This window comes from Conger conger, chromosome 6, assembly GCF_963514075.1.
Source record: "Conger conger chromosome 6, fConCon1.1, whole genome shotgun sequence".
Lineage (NCBI taxonomy): Eukaryota > Metazoa > Chordata > Actinopteri > Anguilliformes > Congridae > Conger > Conger conger.
This window is the reverse complement of record NC_083765.1, coordinates 28,476,092-28,486,802: the sequence shown is the minus strand read 5'-3', so window position 1 is coordinate 28,486,802 and position 10,711 is coordinate 28,476,092. Positions and strand designations below refer to the sequence as shown.

General features: G+C 37.6%; 1 protein-coding gene across 1 annotated transcript; it reads right to left on the bottom strand.

The window, feature by feature from the left end:
* Window positions 1-463: 463 nt before the first annotated feature.
* hand2 (heart and neural crest derivatives expressed 2) lies at window positions 464-2,690 on the bottom strand. Its single transcript, XM_061246781.1, has 2 exons — window positions 1,639-2,690; window positions 464-1,162 (listed from the first exon to the last, which is right to left on the bottom strand). Exons 1-2 carry the CDS (start codon window positions 2,152-2,154, stop codon window positions 1,064-1,066), a joined length of 615 nt encoding a protein of 204 aa, XP_061102765.1. The 5' UTR covers window positions 2,155-2,690; the 3' UTR covers window positions 464-1,063.
* Window positions 2,691-10,711: the final 8,021 nt, after the last annotated feature.

Below are 10,711 nucleotides of genomic sequence, written 5' to 3'. Positions count from 1 at the left end.
ATAGATTGTATAGCTTAACTCTGTTTGTATACCTTTTGTTTACTTGTTCTTTGTTTCCTGGTCAAGGTATAAAAATACTTAGATCACCAATGTTTCGTGCTCTTATCCAAAACATGTGCCGGTTCGCCGGACGTGTGGGAACGACTCTATTTGAAGAGCTGTTGTGGATGTACTATCGCGTGAGCGGTATTTCACTTGACTGTCACGTCAGGATAAGTACAGTTATAAATATTTTAATATCGTCTGCTGAGGTAAAAAGCATCAATTTAGGCTACGATTGACAAACTGTATATTTAATTATTTATACGTGAAAGATAAATAAATACATATATATATATATATATATATATATATATATATATATATATATATATATATATATATATATATATAAAGATAAAACAACAATGATGATTGTAGTGAAACTTAAGCACAAATAAATGGTCTGCAACCCAAAGTCAAATATTTAAAAAAACCAAAAAAGATTTTATTTTTAAATGGATCAGAATTCAAATCATAAATTGTAAGCTATTACTCAATATATGCAACAAGGGAACTATGTTTAAAAAACACAGTGGTTTATTGTATTAATTACATGGTTTGCAATATTATTTAAGTTCCATTTTTCTGGACGGAAGTGCACTCGAGTGGACTTAACAACTGTTTAAAACATCATCAAATACGAGACGACCACAGAATGACAACATAACACTTCATGACATTTTTGAAATAAAACATTTAAACTGCGTCACTTTATCAGTTAAACTAACTCCATTAATACCTATATCTAGAGGGAAGGGGAAGAAAGGGGGGAGAACTTGCACTTCACGAACACGTCAAACATCTGTTTGGGTTTCCACTTCAACAACGAAACAAACATTCAGCACATATGAGACGACAGAATCCCTTACCAAATGGCTCTCCTCCTCTTAAAATGGAATGGTTTTCTTCAAATATCCACTCTTCATTGCGGGAAATTGCACATAAATATTCCATTAAATAAAGTCATGAGTACAAAACAAAAGGAAAAGACTTATTTTCAAGTCTTTATGAAAAGGGGCATTCACTGTTTCAGTTCCAGTGCCCAAACATGTTGCGGCCAGCCAGTTCTTCCTTTGGTTTTCTTGTCATTACTGCTTGCTGAACTTTTCAAAACTTCATTCTGTAATGGCAAATGAGCAATAAAGACTCTTTATAATAGCAATACTAGCAAAAACCGAAACTTGTGAAATGTTTACATATTTAGACGTCTCCCCCGCGCACCCCGTGGCCTGCTTTACATTAATAATTGATGCGTCCCTTTGTTTAGTTATAATATAAAAATATATGTTTTGGTTATGATCTTAACTTTTAGTGATTCATAACCCTGGCGTGCTTTGTATATATTTCTGCATTTGGAATGTGAATTATTTTACTACTCAGTGCAAAAAGATGTATCCAAATATTACTGGAACTTTACATAAATAAATTAGTGGTCTCGCCTTGCAAAACACAAATGACTGTTTGTGTGTCTGTGTGTGCGCGTGTTTGTATGCGTGTGTGTGTGTTTTAACAGACTAAAGCCACTAACATCTCTCAGTTTCAACGCGTATGCATATTCCTATCAAAACATTGTATGGCGAAAGAAAATTCCCTTACCACTTCTTTCTTTCTCCTTTCCTCTTTGACGTCTGTCTTTTTGAACTCTGCTTTGAAGGCCTCTGCTTCTCCGTGCTGCTCGTCCTTGTCAAGAATGTCCATGAGGTAGGCGATATAGCTCGTGGCCAACCGAAGGGTTTTTATTTTGGACAGCTTCGTGTCTGCGGGGACGTTAGGAATGCACTCCCTGAGCTCTGCGAAGGCACTGTTGATACTCTGAGTCCTTCGCCTTTCCTTTCGATTTGCCGTGGGTCTCCGTTTCACAGGACGGGGCACTATTCCAACGGCGCCAGCTCCCGGAGCACCCCCATAGTGCGAGTGGTCAAGACCGGCGGCACCATTGGCATACTCAGGGCTGTACGATGGTGCCATACTATAGTCAGGGGGAGACATTTCGGGATGGCTGATCAACCACCCGTGGAAGTAAGGATTTTCTTCGTGGCAGCGACTAGCAGCGGCGAAGTAGCCATCGTGATGCACCACCGGGTGGTGAGGAAATCCACCAACTAAGCTCATGGCAGAGCAGACCAATGACCTTCACAGCGGACCGCTAAAGGGATACGCGTTTGTCCTCGCAGTTTTTCGGTGATGTCTCCAGAAGTTTTACGCACAGGCTGACTCCCCATAAAATTAAACGTTCTAGTCAGTTTTACTGTACACTACAGTCATGTTATGCGTTCGTTAAATATGAAATACACCCAACACAGTAATGCATGTGGCAATAAATGTGGTTCCCTCTCTTCTGACCAAAACCAGTGAAATGTAAAGCGATCTATGAAAAACGCAGCAATCAGCTACTTACACGCAATTTCTCCATTGTCCATTTCCAGCATGAGAAGGCTCCTTTTGGATTACTGCGTCTCAAAGTACACGGTCCATGTTATTGGCGCTGGGAGTACCCTCTAAATCCACAATGTCGGCTGTTTACACGCTTTTTAAAATTCAGGAATGGAGGCGTAAGGGAACAGTGCCTTCTCCAAAATCCCTGTCGCTTGTGTTAACGCTGTGTGCAGCTCTACTGTTGCTCCGTACTGCAAGAATTCATCCGTTTGATCTCCATGTCACAGTTTCATCTTTAGGGCTGCTTGGGTTAATATATGTGGCCAAAACGCTTCTAAGCCAATCAGGATGCAGAGGAGGAGGGGCAGAAAACTGCACTGCAGAATGTTTATACTCCTAAAATGCAATGTGCATCTCTAGTGCTTGTTTCATTTTCACTAAGGTAATTAGTGATATGGAAAATTATTTAATCGCTACCAACGTCTTTACTTGTTTATTAGCATAATATGATGAAGCGTCTTGGTTTTTCGCATCTTAATTTCAAATAGACGCCTGTTGCGAAAGTAGGGGAGCAAAATAAGCTCAAAATAGTCTATTTAGTTTTAAACGCACACATGTGTTAATGGAATAAAAAGCACAAACACTCGGTCTTCATGAAAAACGTAAATCGAGTAAAAGTGGCTAGTGCCCTAAAAACGTTATTAGTGGAAAATAATGCATCTGTCAGCTTCGTTATGGTCACTGCTTCTTACACAGTATTGTTTCGTGGTATTATGCGATGCAATTAACAAGTGCCCTTTATTTTGTTAGCATCTTTATTCCATAGCGTACACGTGCAACTGTCTAGGGTAAACGATATGTTTCGAGATCTAATCCTAGATGTAGCCCATGCTACAGAATAATTTATCGTGTTTATGTATTTGTCAAATTGTGAATAACAGCGCAGCCCACACAACGCAATGTGTTATCAAAACACAATATAAGTACATATGAACTTTAATTGGGGTGCTTGCTGATGGTAAAATACATTGACAGTAATACATTGACTGACGGTAAAATACGCGACAATAAATACATTTTCCATTTTGCTTTACTTTTATACATTTATTGAATGTTTAATTTTGTATTGTGTCAATCTGCAACAATTCAACACCAATCTACACATGCCAATATGTTTCATTTCTGTTTCTCTGATCCCACGCGTGTGGGTCAACCAAGATAATTTAAATATTTTTTGTGCAGAATTTTTTTATTTGTACACAAGAATAAATTACATTAATATCTCGGAACAATTGCAATATTGACAGTCACTCCTTTTACAAAATGCCTATTTACAAACCGAGTAAAAGGTATAATTAATAGGTTTAAGATTGAATTCTGTATTTTTCGCTATTTCTGGATAATGGACTTGATAGAGGAGTATCTGAAACCCAAATATATAAAAGCCTTACATTTTTGTCTGTAAATGTATGCTACGTCAATATTTATTGATATAAGTTCAAATGTCGCCATTACACCCGTTTTACATATTACATAGTGTACCACACACACACACACACACGCGCGCACGCACGCACACACACACACACACACACACACACACACACACACACACACACACACACACACACACACACACACACACACACACACACACACACACACACACACAGGAGTACCTCTCTTCTCTTCACAGAACAACAAAACTGGCCACACAATATGTTGGTGAACTTTGTTGAACGTGCGCAAACATTCAATGGAATCGTTAGCTATTTTAGAAGCTGTACTGCTGTCGGCTATTTTACTGTAAATCGATATTTGTCTGTCGGCTATGTAGATAACTGTAGCTAAGTGCTGAAGTTATAAATGCTACAGTACAAATGTGGCTCAGATAATCACTTCAGTAGGGTATTTTCAATGGAAAATATACTGTGCATGTTCTAAAAATATTTAAAATTACGTCAAATATTTTAGGCTGTGACAAAGGATGCGATACCCTCGTGGCCTAATTATTTTTACATTATGTCACCCCGAAATCTATATTTAAGTGAACATGGGAGGAACTCTAGATATAGGCTTGTTTATATCCCCACAAAAATGGAATGAAGTCATATATATATATATATATATATATATATATATATATATATATATATATATATATATATATATATATATATATAATACCGGGAAAAACCAAGAGAGAGTGCAATTTAAGGTTGATATGTGCATTTTAAGTTAATGCACGATTTAGCGAACAACAGATCTATAAACCAGGCTGCACGAAGTTATTTATTTAAACTCCAACCACTGTTGTTGTGTAGGCCCCTATGCATTAAGTAAACATGTTATTTTTTATCAGCGTATTCGCTAATTTATTGACTGCATGGACACAACCATAGTTTCATTCTATGAGTAGCCAATATTTTTTGAGCCTATAAATTATCAGAGCTTTTTTTTTTTTTACATTGCGCCTGCAATAAATGTAACGGCATGCAGCCAAGTAAGCCACGTAATCTATACATGACAAAAGTGGTAAGATATGAACAAATACAAATTCAAGAAAGAAAATAAATAAGTAATTACACACGAACGACATCTTTACATATTTGCCATACTGTCTACCATTAAGCGTGTAAATATATATCAAGATATTTCCAAATAGGCGTTGGCATTTTTTCACATAGTAGCCTAACAGTGTAGCCTAAAGCTTGTTAAACCCGACAGTTGTCAAAATTATTCGTTATTGGAATCAATGATGGACAAATTTGGTTTATGTCGTTACAACCTTCGTCGTTATTGGTTTTAACTCCATTAACTAATATGAATGTGCGCGCTTGTGTGTGTGTGTGCGTGTGTGTGTGTGTGTGTGTGTGTGTGTGTGTGTGTGTGTGAACAAACACAAATTCACGAAGAATGGCACATGATTTATATTTGTTTAAGTGTTGTATGTGTGCTCCAAGTGTAATTCATCTGGCTGAATGGAAGTTCTTTGAGTAATTTGGATTCGTGGAGTCTCCAGTTAATGACATGTAATCAGCCTATAGGTCACTTGGTCAGACTCCTGTTACAAACCCCTCCTTCTCTCTCTGATCTGCTTTCAAACTAAATTTCGTGTAAATAAATAAAGTTATACAGAACCAAATATTTGAGCATGTGCGAAGTGTTTGATAAACGTGATTTGAATTCAGCAGAACCACATAGGAAGGTCACATAATAATTTAAGTTCAATTATCTAAGTTTAAGGAGCTAGATATTACAATTAATGAATCTTCCTCACTCTGTAGTCTACTTGAAAATAACAAAAGAACGACATTTATTTGGAATGGACTACTTGTATTCATGTATAAACGTGGGTTTTTCTAAGATTTATTTCGGCGTATTGACCTAGGGCGTATTGAATCTGAAGGCTACCATAGCATTTTGTTAATGTAGAATTCGTACCACATATTTCAGTAACGATTAATACAGATTTTACTTCCCATCAATATGCAAAAAAATTCCAAAAACAATATTTACACGGCACTCTCCAAATGCTATCATAAGCTATATGACAATTATACGTACTTCAGTACACTGACAGGTGAACATGCTCAGTGTTATTTTTGTAAAATACTGGGTAAAGTAAAGGTGTGATTAATAGATAAAAATGTGTTGTAGGTTATTATTCACAAAGTTTGTTTAATATGTTTTTAATATATTTTTTTGGGAGGGGCGGGGGCTTGGGGTGTTGGTGGGATGGTATGGGGGGGTGGGGTGGGGGGTTGGGGGAATTCCCTCCCCCGTCCCCTCCCAAATGTCAGTGCTTTCCTCTAGAGGTCTCATTAGGGAAGCCCTCACTGCTATTTCCAACGTTTCCTCAATCAAGTGGCTTTAAATATAGCTGCATAAACAAACTTGCATCGAACTACATAGAAAATGTCACAAGGTAGCCCATAATTCCCTATTATGGAAATATTTACTGTGAAATGTACCGTTGCGCATGCAATTCGGTCTGACAGGTTTGCCGGTGAGCTAATTGATTGGTCTCAACCAACAATCGACAGATTTTCTCCTCTTCCAGCAAATCAACACGGCCTGAACAGTTGCTGTCGCTTATATACAATACCAGCAAAATCTCGTTACAGCCTTTCAGGACATTTTAATTCAGGTCGAACTTCTCAGTTCAAGTAGAAATCACTATAATAATAATAATAATAATAATAATAATAATAATAATAATAACTATTGTTTTTTTAATTGTCGTTTAAACTTATGCAATTTACTCATTCTATTAATGGTGCCATATTTCAGTCATAATGATTTTAAGGCAGAATGTTATTGAAATGAATGTGGTGATATTAATATAATTGTTTATAATAATTTAACAGTACCATCCAGGAACATTATTTAATGGCAGTAGGTTTTGGAAGTGAACGTCTTATTACATTTGTGGGTGCAGGGCTTCATTGTAGTGGTTTTTAAACCTTGCAAGAGGCCTTCTATCAAACACAAGACTTAAAAGGGAAAGTAATTTACCATGACTCTAATACTGTATGCTGTTAGTTGACTCAACAATTTGTAAATTAAGAATGAAGAACTAATTGCACAACAGAAATAAATTGTTCATTATGCTCCTTCTGTTTACTGTTGCTTGTGTTTCCATGTTCTCTTCAAGCATAATTCATTTTTGAAAGGGTGTGGTTGATGCAAAACATAAACATAAAGTGTTTGACATTTGTTTTTGGCATTTGACTCACGATGACTTGTCTTTGCTGGCTGTTAGTGAAAACTTTAATTTCAATTGAGAGGTTTATCTACAGGAGGAGCTGGAAATGCATTGCTTTTTGCAGTAAAATAAATAAATGCTGCAGACATTCCGTGATGCAACAGTCATAAGCAGCACACTCTACATATGCTTCTGAGTTGTGTGATTTTGCATTTTCAGCAGAAGATACTTGTGTTTATATGTTGCACATTTTGGTGGGTTTGAAATGGAATTGTTTGATGAGTCCCAGACTTTGAATGATGTTTTTCTTTTTCCTCCCATGGGCACTAAATGATACTCCCATGCCTTTCTGTTTGTGTAGTATTTGCATCTGCATTTATTCCATCAGACAGAACATTTTAAACAATTAATAAATTACATGTTTCATGCAGATTCCCAGGGTCTCCTTCACAAGTACTGGTGAGCGAACAACCTTTATTTATTTATTTATTTATTTATTTATTTATTTATTTATTTGTTTGTTTGTTTGCTTTTTTGGAAATTAACAAATATGATCACTAATCCATGTAATCAATGTGTTCAGTTCAGGACTGTTAACAGTACCACTGTCGTGAGCGATACATTAGTGGATCTGATTCATCTACAAACTACAACCAATAGTCAAGCATTACAGGAAAATTATCCATGCTGTTATCCTTGCAGGGGTAGATGCACCAAGTAATAAACCTTGATTTTGGCTAAATCTATTTTACACTAAATGAATGTTTGATTTTGGTTGATTGCATTGAAACATTAATACATACCAGCATTTTTCACATGTTCAGCATTTCAAGTTAATCTCAGTAATCATATTGTTTATTTTACATTTTTGTGCATTGCCAGTCAGGGGTGCTGATAATTCATAAATATGCCCACTGTATATAAATGACCATGTATAATTCCTCTGGGTGACCAATACCTGACATGAAAAAGTTTAGAACAGTCCTAGAACTGTGGTCAAAACCTATTTACATTATAACAGTTATCTACAGCATTACATTCCAGTCAGATTCCATCAATTATCAGGATTTATTTAGCATGGTAAACGCATAAACTAATGTTTAGCTGATGTAATATAAAACTAATTTTAATGCAAAAAATACTTTCACTTGAGTATATTTTTCACAAGATACTCTAACTTTCAATTGAGTGAGATTTTTACCCAGTTCCCATACTTAAACTGGCCTGCCACTAGGTGGGATTGAATGGGGCAGACACACCTGTGAGGGGCTCATTCAAGGCAAGGATTATTTTCTCATTTATTATTTATTTATTTTGGCTGTGAGGCGGACCTTGGAATATGACATCAGGCTCATGCAAAGTGAACAAGGTTTTTGCTGTGAGCAACCTGTTTCACAATGACCTCTCGGCAGAGGTTTACCATTCAAGTGTGAATCTTTTCTCCCTTCCCTCCCATTGCTATAATGTCTTGAGTATCCATGCACATTTCCAGACACAAACAATTTTTGGTAGAAATAAAATTATTTTCTGGTAAAATTTTTTCGTTAGCATGATTTTAGCATTTTTGCAAAAATTACCTAGATTATCTCGCAATAATGAACAAATATTTCTGTTTTGAACTAGCTGGCTAGAAAGCTAGTTTCATTTACTCAATTTGGATATGCCAATTTTGAATATATGGGTACATTTTAAACTTGTGCTTTTGAATAATGCAATTGCGGATGCTAAAAATGATTTATTCAATGTAGTGTATGACTGTCTATTATCAATCAAATATGCAAAATTACCTCTAGCTCTCATATGAGAAGTGCTTAGTTTTTCTTTTTACATGCCATCTATTTATACTGCTGGGTGTTTGCACAAGTATATTGCTCAAGGGTTCAACTGCTATGCTCCATCTGGGATTCAACCCTACAACCTCTGCCTTACAACTTCTGTTCCATAACCACTCTCATGCACTGCTGCATAGGTAACTGGCAGTCCCTAGACTACACAGTATAGTTGTGCTGGTTATGATATGAACTGAATGCTAAATGAGTTGAAGACTTGTACAGACTTGAAATGGTAAGGACAATGGAGCAATGGAGATTGAAAGAGAGAGAACTACTATTAGAGTGTAATTTCTTGGGAGTGGAGTGGTTTTACAACATGCGTTGACCTTTATGTGAAGGCTTCACCTTTTCTGGGACGGGAGGTGCCGCTTCCTTCTGCACTCTGGTCCTCCCACACTTTTGCCTCCGCTCTCCTCTCTCTCTTCCCCCTCTTTTCCCATATGGCTCTCACCCATAACCATTATCTCCGTGCCGCATCACTCACTCCTGCTCCGCTCCTGTCACTTAACGCCTTGTTGCCTCCATAACCTCATTTCTCAGCTCAATCTCCTTACTCTCCTTCATTCTCCTGTCTTCTTCTTGCTGGATAGCACTCAGCTCTGCCCTTGTTGCCGTTGTCTCCCGTTTGTGATATAGGCTACACTGGACAAGAGGAAATAACGGGCCTGATCCCATTTTCTGGCCCTCACAACATGTGGAGGTGCACAATTTTTAAACTGGCCCCACCGGCCCCACTGTTCGGTCTACCGACATCTACTGCTGCTCCGCTTTTGTTCTCCTCACGTGCCTGTGGGGTGAACTGTTCTCCTTAATGAACATTCTTATGTTCCTATGTTCCCACGTTCTTTCCTTTCCCACTTTACCCCCAAAACAACCCCCCTCCCAAACTCCAAATCCTTCCAGCTGCTGTTCATGTGAATATGTTCCCTCTGATTGGTTGGCACTGCATGCCAGGAGCATGAGAAAGTAAGAGAGTTACACAAACCAGGTAAATCTCCCCGGCTCAAATTGAGCCGTCTCACTGCTGGTCTTCCCATTGTGTGGCATGGAAGACAGGGCCATAACCCTCCAGGTGGTAAGATGAGAATGTCCCTCACGTATGGAAATTCACACACAGGATTTCACAGGTGGAGGTGGACAAGGGAACTTGATAGACAGGCATGATAGGTATACACGTATTGTACATGCTCTTCGTAAATACTGGCAATCAACATTGGCTCTTATTTTCAGAGTAACAAAAAGAAGAAAGATCACAAAGGATGATTCCTTTTGAAGTGAACTATTTTACTCATAACCCTTCCACTGCCAGTTGGTGCATAGATTCTTCGCTCATGGTCCTCTGCAGTGTCTTTTCACCATCCCACTTCCTCTCCCGGATCTCAGAGTCCTGTACTGTGCATTACTGCAGATAACATAAAACAACCGGCCAGTTTATACAATATATTTCAGCTCCAATACAAGAGACAGGATTTGTTACTTAATCAAAGCCATGTGCTTAGTCTAGCTTGTTCTGAGTACAGCAGTATTGTGCCTAAGTTTAGGAAGAGCTTGATATGCATATTAATCTGAAACTTTATGTTTTAGCATTATGGTCAAGGCTCCACTTCTGTCTGTCACTGGTTTGTAGCTGTTTAACTGCAGTACATAATTTCTCGCTTATAGGTAAGTGCCAGAGCCAAGAACAGACTGGTTTGTGTTTGTTCCTGAGTGTTCCTATTAATGAACATACTGAGACATTGTAAAACGTTTTTTG